Source organism: Choristoneura fumiferana, chromosome 10, assembly GCF_025370935.1.
Source record: "Choristoneura fumiferana chromosome 10, NRCan_CFum_1, whole genome shotgun sequence".
Lineage (NCBI taxonomy): Eukaryota > Metazoa > Arthropoda > Insecta > Lepidoptera > Tortricidae > Choristoneura > Choristoneura fumiferana.
In genome coordinates, this window is record NC_133481.1 from 17,054,805 (window position 1) to 17,072,172 (window position 17,368).

Sequence of the window (17,368 nt, forward strand, 5' to 3'; positions counted from 1 at the left end):
CTTCTTTCTGTCACACGGTGTAGGACGATGACAGAAAGAGATGAATGCGATCACAAGCGCCAGAGCGTTAGAAAATACGGCCACAATTAAGACATTTGGGTATAATCTATCTATATACAAGTAAATCACTGAAATGTGTGTAAGCGCATAACTTTCGAACGAGACGGCACCAAATTGGATAACTCTTTTTTTTGTGTTCTTTATTGTCAGGACAAGGTTTGTGTGAAACCGCGTGAAACAAAATAGAAAAGAAATGGGGGCGAAGCCGCGGGCGACAGCTGGTTACATATAAAAGTTTAGGCTTGTCGACTTATGCTGATGGCCACACAAACATATCACACTGACCGGCAGAATTTTTCCATAAAAATAATAGTCTTCCCATAAAAAGTAGAAAGCAAGGATGCCACTTCATCGCATGAAGTTTGAATATCATGCCTTAAATATTAAAAATATAAACCAAATTAGTTGCTAAGTTTTCTTGTAGCTATTCATGGAAAATATTTTTAAAGTTCCTATTTTTATATAATAGCAAATTCCAAGATTTCCTAAACATGAACTCGAGGCACCAAACTTACTAAACTTAGCATTATTTACATGGACCACTGTATGTTAGGCCGAATTCTATGATTATTTAGTTTAGTTGTAACCACAGACGACATTTAAACGTCTGTAATAAATTAAAAACAAATAAATTGAGATAGGTATATTAACGTCTAAGAGTCGGCATTTTTTTATATCACTGACTGACTGATAGGTCAAAAACCTAACCTATTACCAGATGATCAAGAAAATTGAAATTTAGCATCAAGCTGGGATCAGCTTGATGCTAAATAAAATAAATCTAATTGTTTATGAAAACAAATTAATAAGAAATCAGTAGGTACCTAAATTATCGATTTCAAACTTTCCAGGCAATGGATTTATAATAACGAAAAAGTGCCTTTTGAAATACTTTTATTTTACATGTCGCTTATAAACGATAATATATTTTTCACACCTCTCCTTCAGAAAAGTAACTTTTCCTCCCTGTCGAGAGGGAGCAAACTGCAACTTTTCTGTTCAAGGCTTTTCTAATGTTTTATTGCAAATGCCATTTTTTGAAGTTGATAATTATAAAGCCACGCTATTTTCTATGCTGGTTGATTTTTAATAATATTCAGATGTTTTTTTTCTTCAAGTTTCTTAATGGTCGGTGTGAAAAGTTGTATGAGTCACTCGGGAGCAAGATTATTTTTATCTTGGGCGTTAACACTTGAATCCCTCATTACGCTCAGGATTCTATTGTAGAATCCTTCACTACATTCTGGATTCAATATACGCCCTCGCCGTAAATACACCATTTTGCTCCCTCGTGACACAAATAACTATTGAAGTAATGAATGACTAATGACATCCCATTAAAAACGTAATAGTGAAAATGGGAACAAGTTCAGTATTAACTATAAGAATATGAATACGAGTCGACATTGCCGACAAAATAATTGAGCTCTTAATAGATGCTAAATAGGTAAGTAGGTATAGCTAGCGCCACCAGAGTTCATCAGATTTTATTTACTCTCATTTTGTAGCTGTGTGTGTAATCATTCAGTTCAATTCTCGTGGCACTACCTATAGCATACTTAGTGACTCTTTGTGATTACTTTAAGTACATTAAATGGCATGTTTGTAATAAGTAAATTTTACAATTCGAGAATAAGTAGATCCATCCAGGTGAACTAGGGGGTGGACGGTGGACGACGGAGCAACAAAGGGATGCAAGTTCTGTAGATAATCCTGAAAAGAAAGCAAATAATTTAGGATAAATTGGTGCTCAAGATTTGACCGTTTAGATTTGATTAGATTGACTGCGTTTTCAGGATTCTCCTCAAAACTTTGTACCCAATAAGATCTCAATTCGTTTGCCAGCGAAGTCGACAGCCACATATCTTGCTTGACCTTAGCTCCCGTTGTAAAAGCTTTTATTTTATATAACTTCACATGGTAGTATGTTCCGTCCTGGAAAATTGGCAACCATTTTTCGGCAATTAGATATTTTATTATAACTACTTACTTAGGTATGTAAATCTGGTGACTACAATACATTAACCTCGTAGTGAACTCTAGTGGGTTATTTATAGATGACAGACAATAGAAATACAGTCGGCAAAAAGCCTGAATTATAAAATAAAATAAACTTTTCACACTTACGTTTTTGACGAGTGATGAGATTAACTTTTACGTGGTGCCAGAACTGCGCAGGGAAAGTTGTTGTAAAAATGAATTACTTACTTCTTTTGTATGTAAATTAGATGTAACTAGCAAAATATCTGACATATTTTAGTAGCCAAATGTTAGCATAAGAATTTACATGTACCTAAAACATTCGTTTGAAAACTAAAAGTGAATACGTACTGTTGTGCCTTGTGTTTGAAAGGGGCCATCCATCCATAATAAATCATTACGTCACACATTTTTTTTATATCTTACTGATCTTCAAGATTTTTATTGTATTGTATCATGTATATTGTACAGGCGTATAGGCCTAGTTGCCAGAAACAAGAAGAAAATAATTTTCTCAAAAATGACCGTAAAAGTTGACATTATTCTTTACATATCAGAAGGTGAAGTGCATAGTTTATGGTCAGCGAAAAATTAAAAAGTTAAAAGATTGCAGGCGCGCTAGCTCGACAATAATGAATTAGCGCGCCTGCAATCAGTCACATTTTTTTTAAAGTTAAAAAGGCCATGGAAATGTTGGCACAAGTACCTATACAGCCAAGTCTAATGGCCGGTATCAGATATTTTGTTGGAACTCCGGACATTTTCTATTGGGTCTGAAATAGCTTGTGGTGTTTTCGGTAGAAAAATACACCTGCAGTTTATTTTTAATGAAAAAAGGCGGGAAAGCATAAGAAAAATATTGGAATAAAATTAAATTTTGTAATATATTTTGAGAAAAAGTTTATTCTATTTCAGAATTATTCACCATTTTTGAGAAAAGCTTTATATTAGTCTCGGCTGGAATAGCAATTGCTGGCTTCGTATTAGTTAAACGGACTCGCAAGCTCGTCCGTTTAATACTCATACTTAGCCAGCAATTGCCTACTTCCAGGCCACGACAATAATCTACTATTGGGGGCCTGGCTAATTTCATAGTACCTAATTAATATGAAAAGGGAGGGGGGGGTCTAAAAATGGGTGCGGCTGTGTTAGTCGCCCTGGAATGTACGATACTAATGCACGAGCTGACAATTGAAACACTTGTGACATTTACATGAGGGGTTAAATTATCAGCTCATCATTTTTTCATTCATTCCGGGTAGAGAATTACAGGGCATAGGTACTTTAACCCTTTTCCAGGCATAGTACATAATATGTGCTATATTATAGCAACCACATAAATGTACACAAAAATATTCGACTTTATTAAATATACAATATGGTACAAAATCATTTGAATTCTTTAAAAATATTATTCGTTTTTAAATTAATTAATCCCTCATAGGTAAACAACATCTAAATTAGTGGGGCCTAAAAATGGGTTAATCGCACCATTAAAAATAATTAAAATTGATGACTCACAGACTTATAGATGGCTCCAAACGATTGTGATGTAAAGTAGGAAAATATCTACTTAAGACTAACGTGGTGGAAATTATTAAAGTAATCAAATTTACGCATTTGTTTTTATTTCTTTTACCTGTAAAAGTATGAGATGTAGACAGGTAGCTATATAGTATGGACTTTAAAATATTACAATATAATATTAACAATGCACGCTAAATATTCAAGGACCAATGAAGTGTTGAAGGAAAATAATTTGTTTTATCAAATTAGAAAAGCTATTAAATATGCAAGCATTAATACTCATAATCATTAATACTAGCTTATTAACAGTACGTAACAGTTACAGATGTAATCCTTTTTCAGGCCAGCCTTGTAGAAACAGATGGGTCGTCAACAACTTAATGTGGAAAAAAGCAAGTGTACTTTAACAAGATGTCAAGCATATTCTCAACAGAATATTACACGATCCGTTCCATTTCTAGCTTTTTAATTTTTATCGGCAAAATCTGTACCATGTCTTTACACAAACTGTATTCTTCTTGCATCATCAAAGCCGCATCAGGGTCATTCGTGCAAATATCAACAACAGCTTGGTATGAATCGTAACTTTTTTGAGCATTAGCGATTTGCACATTTTTATCCAGTGCGATTCTTTTCATACTATTCCTCCCAATAAATGCGTAAGCGCTTATGACAGGCCTCACATGCTCCGCCTCTAACTTAAATGGCATTTTACCATTTTTATCTTTAATTGAATTGATAAAATTATCATACATTTCAATGCTCTTCTCGCATAACAAATTAATTTTCTTCAATGCCTGAGGTGAAGGTCTTTCCTTAGAATTATTAAACTTTTCCAGTTTGATATTTAATATGTCTGTGTAGACCTCTCCGAGTTCATACCAGAGTTGTCGGCAGTACTGCATGTAGTATGTCGGATTGATTTCTTTCAACAAGTCCTCTAACATGTCAATGCGTCTCTTGTGCATTTTGGCCCTTCGTTCATCATCTTCCTCAAAAAATGCCAGGTAGCTGTAAGCCTGCGAACTGTCTTGAATCAGCTCTATGTAATCTGATGCCAGGGTATCCAACTTGTAGTATTCCTTAGCTTTGTTCAACCAGCTCTGGCAGCTCAGAAATACTTCTCTAGCATCTTGGTAAGTGAGTAGAAATGTGTCGACAATTTTCTTCTCGTACACCGAGACATCCAGGTCAGGGAATATCAGGTTCTTGATATCACCACTACATATGTTTTCTTCATCTTCCAACTTCAAATTAGACATGTCTGGAAATTAAATATTGTTCTTACAGTGTGTTGAAAAGAATTGAAACATAATTATATGCCAAGTTTTAAGTTTAAGTTCAGCAATAGCACACGCCTTGCCAGTAAATAAATAAAAATTTAAGGTAGTTTTATATTATTATGACGATAAAAATGTATTAATATGTTGTGGGTAGTTTTGTTTGGAAAAAAAAATATGTGGGGAGTTACAGTGGCAAATTAAGTTAGTCTAATATCTGGTAGCATGGAGTATGGTTGTGTTGCTCTGGAGATGAGCTCTGATTGAGTTCGAAACGCATCATGCTGCTGCGTGGTGGTGGTGATAGATGGGTTTCTGTGATTTGTGTGTTGTTACAGCGTGGAGGTGGAGGAACTGCATGAACACGCATATCTTGCATAAACTTAGCTATCATAAGGTCGCGGGTGAGCAAAGAAATTATTTGTAGTTCATTGATATAGACCTCCGCAAAGTAACGCCTGATTCAATAAATCAGTTTGTACTTAGACCAGCTGCTTTTTAGACCAGTTGCTACTTAGACCATCTGCTTTTTAGACCAGCTGATTTTTAGACCAGTTGCTTCTTAGACCAGTTGCTACTTAGACCAGCTGCTTTTTTAAACGAGATGATACTAAACCCTTAACACGCCAGCCATTTCCCTGATTTAAAATAAATAAATAATTGTAATAGTCTTTGTTGCCTGTGTGCCGTCCATAACATTATGTTATTTGTTTTAGGTTCCCGTCTGTTTCTATCCAAAAATCAAAATTTTCATGAACCAAACAACCTCCTCATGTGTGTAATGTCTTTACGTCGACATTGGCAAAATACGTCTTGCTAAAACGGCAAGAGAAAAAAAGAAAACCTTCCTTATGTTATTTTGAAAAAATTACTATCTGCCAAGTTACTTGTAGCGCATTCTTCTTGACAATTATGGTCTTACCGAAACATTGGTATATAATATGTGACAGCGGCACTGGGGGGAAGTTCCAAAACGCATATATGCGTCGGTGGCAGTGATACGTTAAATATGGGCATTATCTACCTTAACACAAAAACTTTAACAGCGTTTAACATAGTCACCACTTGTCACCAGAAAATTGTCACTAAGCTTGCTTTTGATGATAAGACTACAATCAATATGAAGGCAAATGAATAAACAAGTTATTCTTTCATTTTACAGTCACAACAGTACATTTACTTGTACCGCAGAAAAACTAGGATAAACTTACCAGTAACAGCATCTGCGCTCATCTCTCCATCGCTCATCAACCTATTTTTAGATGCAGTCATAAGCAGCAAGCAGTACTTTGCCCAGCATCGTGCTACGTCCGCCGACCGGTGTTTTAGAGTCTCAACATTAGCTAAAAATACTTCATCAGTACTCTCCGATACATTTAACTTCTCTTCATACAACTCAAGAATTTTGGATGCTGCAGCCAAGTGATGCCTTGACTGGAAGAATCCATTTTGCTCAGCGAAGAACTGAGACAGTGTTGCAGAATTCAACGCCCAATCTATCGGCTCATAATCAGAATACTGCAGCTGTCTACGTAAAGTAACATGACAGTAAATTGCTGACTTCAAATTCTCCTTCAAACTACCAAAGACTTGAGCCAAGTAGTACAAAGTAAGCGTATGTGCTTTTTCAAGTAGCATAAAGTCTGTTGGTGTTGTTTCTTCTGAATTTGATATTACTTGCTCAATGGGCAGTGGCATTTGCAATGTGCATTTAAATTCTTCGTAAAGCTCTTTAGCTTTTAATAAGAAACCTTTTGCAGTCTCAGGATTGTCTCTACTTGACCAAAGTATACCAAGATTGTTATAGATATTCAACAAAGTTGTAGTCACCTCGGGTTTTAGATGGTTCTCGGAGAGGAGGCATACTGCTTCTGACAGAACCTTTTCGCTGGCAGTCAATTCCTCAGTATCCATATTAATTATGCCAATGTTTAAGAGCACAGTTCCCATCATAGCATCTAGTTTTACCCTGTCCAATTTAGTTTCAGAATCAATTACTTTCTGTAAAGACTCACGCATATTGATCAGCAAGTCTTTTGCTTTATATTTTGACAAATATGGATCATTTTCTGGATCATTCTTACTTTCTTCATCAAGTAGCTTTCGGACTTTCGAGTAACTCTCTTTGAAATCGTTTAGTACCTCCTTCTCCGTCATGTTTTCATTTGTGTTAACCATCATTAGCCACTAAACAACCAATTTTTACTTGATAATTTTCTTTTATTCATAAAAAATCATAATTTCATTAAAGTTTACAAGTCAATCACGATTTAAAAGAATGTAAATCACTAGCAACAGTACGTAGTACCAGTTGAAACTCTAGGATCACACAAAATAGTAGTAAACAATAGTTAACCTTTCTGTGGAAATGAAGTCAGCTGTCTGAGCAAAGTTTATTATGTATTATGTACTTTGAATGGGCTAAAAAACCCGGGCAAGTGCGAGTCGGACTCGCGCACCGAGGGTTCCGTACACATTTATAGGTATGAAGTAATCGGGAATCGTGTGAAGATATTTTCTCGCTTTTGTCAACATAAAAATCAAGATTTTCAGACTTTTCTAGTTGGTTGTGTTATATTAGCTACCTTCATACCAAATTTCAAGATACTGAGTTCACGGGAAGTGCCCTGTAGGTTTTGATACCATTGAGTTTCGAAAATTTGCGGTAATTTGCAGCATAAACGCCTGCATCTTTTGATTGCGTTGGCTTAGAAGTTTGATTTTTTCACAGCTCCAAGGGACAGTAGACCTCAGTATTTGATATAAATTTCAGGTTGATACCTCCACGCGTTCCCGAGAAAAAAATGTCTTGACAGACAGACAAACGGACACTAAGTGATCCTATAAGGGTCCCGTTTTTTCCTTTTGAGGTACGGAACCCTAAAGAAGGGTCAAAAGTGCATTTTTATGTACATATACGGATATATGTGCATAAAAAATATTGGTAAAGTATCAGGATTCTCAACATTTGGATCTCTTTTGTCCGGGCTATCACCGTCTTGAAAGTGGTTATAATCATGAACACCTTGATGATATCTTCTAGAATTCATATTGGGAAACCACAAATTATAAAACGATTTTAATAATATGGGAGTGAAAAATTCGCCTTTTTTTCTTATCTTTCGTATTTTTTTGTTGGCTTAACTTTGACACTGACTAATAATCACTAACAAACGACGATCCATTCAATCCAACTTTGAGTATTTATTGGTATTTATCTAGATCAAAACTGTTTTTATTCCATGGGATCACATCACAAGGGTGACACCAGGGCTTTAAATACCGTTAAAAAGTGGTAACGTTACCAACTGTCAAACCGATTTAACGTTAAATGATAATTAACGTTAAACGATTTACCGTTACTTATACAACTTTTTACCGGTAAAAAAAATGGTAACGTTATCAGCTATTTATTTAATTAACGTTAATTCAAAAGTATCGTTAAATCATTTTAACGGTATTTATATTACTATTTACCGGTAAGCTTGGGTAACGTTAAATTTTAGATTATCCTCATTTATCGAGCGAGTATGCACGCGCTAAATTGGCAACACTCGGTGCATAGCAAAAATTACCGATAGTGTTACTTCGGTATCGTTATAATAATGTGAATTGGGTAACGTTAACAAGCCCTACAATGTAAAGTAAATTTACCGGTAAAAATAACGGTAATTAGGTAACGTTAAATAATGTTAAGTTGTCATTTAACGTTAAATTTTAATACCGGTACTAGGTATTTTTATGATTTTTACCGTTATTTAACGTTACTTATAGTGTGAATTTGGTAACGTTAACAAGCCCTGGAAATACCGAACCTGTTTTTCGACTACTCGCCCATAGAAATAGAAGCTCCTGTCAGTCCCTGCAGGGCTACTACGAAACTCGAAACTCGAAGTTCATGTCGTTCGGTCCCTCTGACACTTGTACTATTTAATACGAGAGCGAGAGGGACGATACGACACGAACTTCGAGTTTCGTAGTAGCCCTGCTGCCTCTTCTTACAAGACAAAATTATTTCCCAAAAATTTAAACGAGATGAAACAAAACTAAGAAATAGAAAGCACAAATTTCTTCAATTTGACATAATGTAATATATCATTAATTAATACGTAGTTAGAATAATTTCGGCTAAACCCTATGGTCTGCCCCATAATTCGAGATACTAAAATGACGTTTCATGTGTTACCTGTTTTTTGCGTCTCATAAATAGTGATGTGCCGCAACCGGTTATCACCGAAAAATTTTGTAGTGTAAGATATATTAATACTTGAAATCAAACGCATGAATTCGTATTAAAATATAATTTTCTCTAATGACATAAATCAAAACAGATTTTAAAAGCTTGCGCCAAAAACCAGCGGCCGTGGCTACTAGCCATTTGGCCCCTACATCAGCCCCCCTCGGAGACCGATACTCCAGAGAGGAATCGCGACGGACGACGAATACAACGTCCAGCGCGTGTAGTCTGTTCTGGAGCTGGAGGTGGGGCCGTTCTAGGCGCAGGATTAGCGGTAGGAGAACTTAAAATTGGTGTAGAAGCAGCATCTAATGGTCTTTCATCTGCCATTATATAGGCCGGCTTTACCCTATCAATAGAAACTGTTACTTCCTTACCGCCAATATCAAGTTTCATAGTTTTTCTATCTCGTTCGAGAATCTTGTATGGGCCGACGTAAGGTGGCTGTAACGACCTACGAGACATTCCTTCTCGCAAAAATACATGTGTGGCAGTGTCTAGCATCTTAGGAACGTAAAATGTTCTGTTTCCAGAATTCCACGTTGTTGGCTGAGGTAATAGTCTTGCCATGTGGCTACGCAGACGTGATGTAAAGTCGGTAATATCCACTAGATGATCGTTGCTTGGCACAAAAAAATCCTCCTGGCAGTCGCAACGGTTCGCCATAAACTAATTCTGCCACAGACGACTGAAGATTTTCTTTCCATGCAGAACGAATTCCAAGCAAAACTAGAGGAAGGACCTCTGACCAATCTGAATTTTGATGACACATAATAGCGGATTTCAACTGGCGGTGCAAACGCTCCACAATTCCATTTTCTTCTGGATGATAAGCCGTAGTTGGAGAATGCCTTGCGCCAAGAATATTCGCTAGCGACTTGAACAATTGACTTTGAAATTGACGTCCTCTGTCTGTTGAAATTTGAACTGGACAACCAAAACGAGACACCCACTCGGCAACAAAGGTTTTTGCAACAGTTTCAGCAGTGATATCCTTCAGAGGATAAACTTCAGGCCATCTGGTAAACCTATCTATTACCGTGAGCCAATATTGAAAACCGTTCGACATCGGAAGAGGCCCAACTAAGTCCATGTGCACGTGTGCAAACCGCTGAGTTGGGGCAACAAAAGCCGATAAGGGTGCTTTAACATGTCGTGCAATCTTACTGCGCTGGCAATGAAGACACTGTCTCGCCCACTGTCTGTAGTCTCGACGCACGCCCGGCCACACAAAGCGTTGTGCTACTAGCAGTGCAGAAGTTGAAATACCGGGGTGGCTAAGATTATGCAAGGTGTCAAAGACCATCCGTCGAAATTCGGGCGTCAGATATGGACGAGGCAATTGTGTTGAAGTATCACAGATTACAAGTGAGTTAAAACCAGGAATATTTATTTTTTGTAATTTCAATGCAGTCCCATTACGGAGAAATTCTTGCAACTCATGATCTTGATCCTGAGAACGTGCAAGGGCAGCGTAGTCCAGAGGTACCACAGTTATGGCTTCAGTACGAGAAAGCGTATCGGCAACAACATTGTGCTTTCCAGATATATGCCTGATATCAGTACTGAACTGGCCAATGAAATCTAAATGCCTGAACTGACGTGGTGAGCAGTAATCACGACGTGTGCTGAAGGCAGATGTAAGTGGCTTATGATCGGTGTAGATAGTAAAAGCTCTGGCCTCTAGCATAAATCTAAAATGTTTCACAGCATTATAAATGGCTAGAAGTTCGCGATCATAAGGACTGTACTTTTGCTGCGCAGGATGTAACTTCTGGGAGTAAAATCCCAACGGTTCCCAACGATTACTGTTACGGCTTCTTTGCTGCAAAACTGCTCCAACAGCCGTGTCAGAAGCATCCGTAAATAAAGCAATTTTAGCTGAAGAGTCAGGATGTCCCAGTAACGTAGCATCAGCCAGGCTCTTTTTCGAATTAACAAACGCATTAAGTAACTCTGCAGTCCAAGGTATGAGGGCTGAAGGTTTGATTTTAGGCCCCGAAAATAGTTGATGTAAAGGGGCTTGAACATGCGCTGCATGAGAAATAAAACGTCGATAAAAATTCAACATCCCTAAGTAACGTCTAAGCTCTCGGTATGTTTTGGGTTGTGGAAACTCTGTAATGGCTTTAACTTTATCCGGAAGTGGTTTGCTGCCATAACGATCTATATGATATCCCAGAAATTTTACACTAGTCTGCGCAAGAACACACTTAGCAGGATTAATCAAAATGCCATACTTTGTGAATCGCTCAAAAACTTGACTCAGGTGATTTTCATGCTCTTCATCCGACCGAGACGCGATCAAAACGTCATCCAAGTATGGAAAGGCGAATTCTAGGCCTCTGAGTACTTCATCCATGAACCTTTGGAATGTCTGTCCTGCGTTCCTTAAACCAAAGCCCATGAATGGAAACTCGAACAGCCCAAAAGGTGTTGTGATGGCTGTCTTTCCAATATCCTCAGCATAAACAGGAATTTGATTGTATGCCTTAACTAAATCCAAAGTTGTAAAAATTTTGCATCCAGATAATTGATTGGCAAAATCTGCAATGTGCCTTATAGGATAACGATCCGGAATAGTTCGAGCATTCAAAGCACGATAATCTCCACACGGGCGCCAGCCAACCATCTGTCTTCTTAGGAACTAAATGAAGGGCTGAGCTCCACGGGCTATCTGATGGCCTGGCTATTCCATTATCAATCATGTCCTGAAATTCTCGTTTAGCTATTATAAGTCGATCAGGAGCCAGGCGGCGGGGCTTCCATGACACAGGAGGACCAGGAGTGGTACGTATATAATGAACCGTGTTGTGTTTTACCCGAGATTCATGAGGATTGCATGCTGGACGTGTTATGTTCGGATATCGCTCCAATATATTGTGAAAATGCGAAGTTCCGAAAACAGCTCTAACTTGAGGAATAGAAGAGTGCGCAAGGGTTCCTTCAGTGCTGCGCGAAGTTGTACCATCAATAAGCCGGCGATGGCGAGTATCTACCAAGAGGTGGTAAAATGTTAACAAATCTACACCAATAATTGGCTTTGTGACGTCTGCCACTATAAATCGCCAGGTGATGTCACGTTGTAGGCCGAAATCCAAATGCAGCTGAACCCACCCGTAAGTTTCAATTATTGTTCCATTGGCAGCGTACAGCTCATAATTCGTTCGTGCCCTGCGATCTGGAAGTGCTTTCCGAGGATAAACACAGAGGTCCGAGCCAGTGTCAACAAGAAATTGTTGTTTACTTGACCGATCTGTCACAAAAAGACGATTAGGGCGGCCAGAGTAAGATGGGCAGAAGCTATCCGCCCCTAACGCCTGCCCGTCGCATTTCCCGCCGTCGAAATATTTTTCCATGCACAAGGCGAAATGCATTTCGAAGCTCGATCTTTAAAACAGCGATGATACCAGCACAATTTGGAAAACGAAGAATCAGCACCGCCAGAACGATCGTTGCGGGGTTTCTTCGAGACATCGCGACGTTGCTGCACTCCGTTCACTGATAGCTCTGCAACCTGCTGCGATAGATCTTCAAAACGTCGCACTAATTCTTCTAACACATCGGATGAGGTCGATGGATTATGCTCTGGTTGAACTGCGGCAGTAACTTGACTTAACATGGGCTGCGTTGATACTCCATTTACCTTATCTGCCAGTTCAGCCAAAGTATCTAAATCCATGGTAGAAGGTTGAGCTGCAACAAATGCTTGTACTTGCGCTGGCAGACGTGAAGACCACAGGAACAGTAACATTTCGTCGGTCATGGCTGATCCGCCGAGACTGCGCATGTGACGCAAAAGCTGTGAAGGCTTGCGATCGCCCAACTCTTCGTATTTGACAACTTGACGAAGACAATCCTTGTTAGATGGAGTCAAACGAGAAATCAATGCGCTCTTGATTTTTTTATACTTTCCTTCTGAAGGAGGCTTGTTGACCACATCGTCCACTTGAACTAAAAATTTCTGCTCTAATTATGAGATGACATGGTAGAACTTGGTGCTATCCGTCCGTAGTAATTCCAGCAATAGCGAATTGCGCCTCTAGCTGGACAAACCATAAGTCGGCCCGCTCTGGCCAGAACGGCGGTACGCGTACAGATACTCGGCATGCACTATTTGGTGACTCGACGTCGTTGCCCATATTTAAAATGTATTTATCTCGAACCAACGAAACGATAATATTATATTTCTGATTTACATGGGGTCACCAGTGTAAGATATATTAATACTTGAAATCAAACGCATGAATTCGTATTAAAATATAATTTTCTCTAATGACATAAATCAAAACAGATTTTAAAAGCTTGCGCCAAAAACCAGCGGCCGTGGCTACTAGCCATTTGGCCCCTACAGTAGGTACCTATGTATGTGATACGTAAATGAGAACCAATAATAAGAAAACTTGGCTTTATTCAGCTAAAAATGACACATTAATTCGACAGAACAATCAGTCTATAAACGTTTCCATAGAGATACACATCATTCACCCCTCCTAAGATGTCTGGTAGTCCTCCAGGTATACCGGTGCGCGCCTGACTCGGGTAGATCGCCGCACGGCGCATTGCTGTGTACCTGATGGTCCTGGCTCTTCAGCTGCTGTTGCCTCCTCAGTGTCATTCGCAGGCGCAGATGTTTCGACCACAGCCTGGGGCGTAACGTCGTTGTCATCGGAGGATGTAGAAAAATATTCGTCATCTGAGGGGATTGGTGCCAAATGCCTATTGGAAATTGTACCTTCTCTTCCATCAGGGTACCTGACATGAGAATAATTAGGGTTACTTTGAATCAAATATCCTTCATCCACGATGGGATCGAATTTAGAACGGCGCACGCTTCTTTTAATTAGGATGGGTCCAGGGGTAGTAAGCCAAGCAGGCAATGATACTCCGTTTGGACTTCTGCGAGGGTGAGTGAACATTCTTTCATGGGGAGTAGCGTTTGTAGCTGTGCACAGCAGCGACCGTATCGAATGTAAGCTTAAAGACAGAACCCGTTCCCAGTCGGCTATCTCCAGGCCCTTGGACTTCAGGCTCAACTGAATGGTTCTCCACAAGGTAAAATTTAGGTGTTCAACTTGTCCATTGCCTTGTGGATTGTACGGCGTGGTGCGGCTGCAAGCTATTCCGAGTGAGACGAGATATTGAGTAATTTCTTGAGACATAAACGATGTTCCTCTATCTGAGTGAATGTACATCGGTGTGCCAAAAGTATAAAATAATTCATTCAAGCAGTTGATGACAGTAGCTGACGTCATGTCTTTACATGCAAAAGCAAAAGGGAAGCGACTGTACTCGTCTATAACAGTTAGAATATACTTATTCTTTGACTTTGATGGAAGTGGCCCCTTAAAATCTATATTGAGCCGTTCTAAGGGAGCCGTTGCTTTGATAAGTTGTCCGTGTGTATTTGCATAACGGGGCTTAATTTCAGCACAGATTTTACAGTTAGCAGTCATTTGCCGAATGTCATTGACCGAATACGGAAGATTTTTCGATCGCACCCAGTGATTCATACGGACAATTCCTGGATGACAGAGGTTGTCATGTAAAGTTTTTAAGTTGTTAATGTTCATATTTGCACATACTCTAGTCAATGCATCGGCGACTATATTTTCTTTGCCAGGACGATATACTATGTCGTATTTAAAACAAGACAACTCTAATCTCCAACGTTCAATTTTCTCATTCTTTATTTTGCTCGAATGAATTTGGTTAAACATGAACGCTACCGATTGTTGGTCTGTTATTAAGAGGAAGTGCCTGCCGATCAAGTAGTGGCGCCATTTACGTAATGCTTCGACTATCGCGGCCGCTTCTTTTTCAATAGCCGAGTGTCGCCTTTCTGAATCAGTCAAAGATCGTGAGAAATACGCAACAGGCTGCCCGTTTTGAGAGAGAGACGCAGCCAGTGCATTTTCCGAAGCATCAGTTTCTACTGTGAACATGGCGTTTTCATTAATAGCGGACAACGAAGCTTTTGCAATATCTTTTTTTAATTCGTTAAAACAAGTGATTGCGCTTTCAGATAGTGGAAATGTAGATATTGAGAGCAGTGGCTTAATTCTTTCTGAAAAATTATGTATCCATCTAGAATAATGAGCGAAAAATCCTAAAACCCTTTTCAATGCGGCCGTATTTTCAGGTGCTGGTAGGTCGAGCAGTGGTTTAAGGCGATTCTCGTCAGGTCGAATTGTATTATTTTGTATAGTGTAACCAAGAAGGTTAATCGTTTCTTGACTGAATACACATTTGCTCTCATTTAGTGTTAGATTGTATTTGGCGGCAGCCGTCTTAAATTTTGACAGATTTTCATCGTGTTCTTCCTTCGTCTTTCCACATACGGTGACGTCATCTAGATATGCAAACGTACCACTCAAGTGTTCTTCGTCTATTATATAATTCAGGGTGCGCTGGAAGGCCGCTACACCATTGGTGACACCAAAAGGGATTCTTGTAAACTGATAAAGCTTCCCATTTGCTTCAAATGCAGTAAAAATTCGTTCTTTTTGAAGAATGGGTACTTGGTGATACGCGCTTTTTAAATCGATTTGACTGAAATAGCTGTATTTAGCGGCTTTTGCGACAATTGCTTCTATCTTTGGTAATGGGAAGGCATCCAATTCAGTAAATTTATTAATGGTTTGGGAGTAATCTATTACCATCCTCTTCTTGTGTAAACCTCCACCGGCAATTAGTACTTGTGCTCGCCAGGGTGAGACACTGGGTTCGACAATTCCATCTTCAAGTAGCTTGGACACTTCTGCTTTTATGAAACGTTCGTCGTCGGCGGAATGGCGTCTGGACCGGACGGCTATTGGTTTCGTATGAGGAGACAGGTGAGTAAACAAAGATGCCGGCGGTACTGATGCTTCCATGACGTTACAGATACGTAATGGTTCTTGACTTCCTCCAAACTCTAGTTCTAAAGAAGAGTGGTATTTAAGTATATCGTGACCGATAATTGCATCTGCGCATAGATTGTTGACAATAAGAAGAGGTTGGTTTTTGTATTGATGCTTCTCAAGCTGAATGTTTACGTAACAGACACCTTGGACGTAAGAAACATGACTGAGAGATGCTAACGTGATAGTTTGACGGCTAGGTTTTACCTTTATTTTGAGTATCTCGACCAGACTCTTATTTATAAAACTAACAGAGCTCCCAGTGTCTATCAAGGCCTCTGCTTTAAAACCGTTAATTGATATTGGTGAAGTAGCCTTTCTTAGACTGCTTGGAGAGGCAGCGGAGATTGCTGAGAGTGTATTGTCACATTGAATAATGTCATCTGTTACCGCGTTAGCTGTGTGTGTTTGCTTCGATCTGCACACGTTTGCGAAATGACCCTTTTTGGAACACAATTGACAATTTTCATTAGCTGCAGGACATTTTATGCGCTGATGAACATTTCCACCACAAAAGAAGCAGCGTCTCTTTGAATTCGGATGAAAGGAGGATGTAGATGCCGCTAAGTTATTATTTGGTCTTTCAGAATCTGGTAAAGCATTGAGATTTAGTGTATTAGTGGTCCCGAAAGCTTGTGAATTTATTCCAGCATCTTCAAGGGAAATTGCTAAATTGACGGCTTCGTCTAGACTCAGGTTTAACTTCTCTAGCAGTCTCTCTCTTATTTTCTGGGAACTAATACCCGCTATAAATGCTCCTCTCATTGATTGTTTTTGATGTTCTTCTGCCGATACATTAGTGAAATGACACTCGAGTGCAAGAAGTTTAAGTGCTTGTATATATTCTTTTATTGATTCATCCGCTCTTTGCCTTCGCGTCGCCAACATGTGCCTGGCGAGTATTTCATTTTTGGGCTTTACGTATAATTTTTCTAAGAGACTAACGGCTTCGTCGTAGGTTTTGCATGCACGTATGTACGAAAATATTGTAGGTGAAAGGTGATTGACAAGAAGCTTCAACTTCATTGAGTCTCCGGCGTTGGGAGTACATTCTTCGGATAAGAAATTTTGAAAAGTGAAATACCAATGTGTCCATTTTAGATCGGATGCAGGAGCACTTGGTTCATCTTCGAATCGCTCAGGGCGGAGATAGCGTGACATGTTTGGGATAGATTTATTTTCTTTGTCTTCCGTCATGTTGCAGATTTTTCTTCATTCGTTTCGATACAAATTTTAGCTGAATAAATTGATACGTAAATGAGAACCAATAATAAGAAAACTTGGCTTTATTCAGCTAAAAATGACACATTAATTCGACAGAACAATCAGTCTATAAACGTTTCCATAGAGATACACATCAGTATGTATGTCGTAAAATATAA

The 17,368-nt window shown here is 38.9% G+C and overlaps 1 protein-coding gene across 12 annotated transcripts; it reads right to left on the reverse strand.

Annotated features, from left to right (window-relative positions):
* Positions 1-3,646: 3,646 nt before the first annotated feature.
* On the reverse strand, positions 3,647-8,607 carry LOC141432194 (KIF-binding protein-like). Of its 12 annotated transcripts, XM_074093686.1 has the most exons (4): positions 8,019-8,607; positions 7,814-7,886; positions 6,059-7,034; positions 3,647-4,831 (listed from the first exon to the last, which is right to left on the reverse strand). In XM_074093686.1, the coding sequence occupies exons 1-4, from the start codon at positions 8,030-8,032 to the stop codon at positions 4,005-4,007; spliced, it is 1,890 nt and encodes a 629-aa protein (XP_073949787.1). In that variant the 5' UTR covers positions 8,033-8,607; the 3' UTR covers positions 3,647-4,004. The 12 variants fall into 12 exon arrangements, with proteins under 12 accessions (XP_073949787.1, XP_073949799.1, XP_073949797.1 ...); XM_074093698.1 differs by lacking the exon at positions 7,814-7,886 and having other exon boundaries at positions 8,019-8,565; XM_074093696.1 differs by lacking the exon at positions 7,814-7,886 and having other exon boundaries at positions 6,059-7,064; positions 8,019-8,565.
* Between the last annotated feature and the right edge of the window lie 8,761 nt (positions 8,608-17,368).

Excerpts from the sequence above, each read along its gene's own strand:
- LOC141432194 (XM_074093686.1), bottom strand. Across the intron at positions 7,035-7,813 it reads CGGACAAAAGAGATCCAAAT|TGGCTAATGATGGTTAACAC; the intron begins GTTGAGAATCCT and ends TTGGTTGTTTAG. Across the intron at positions 4,832-6,058 it reads GAGCGCAGATGCTGTTACTG|ACATGTCTAATTTGAAGTTG; the intron begins GTAAGTTTATCC and ends TTTAATTTCCAG.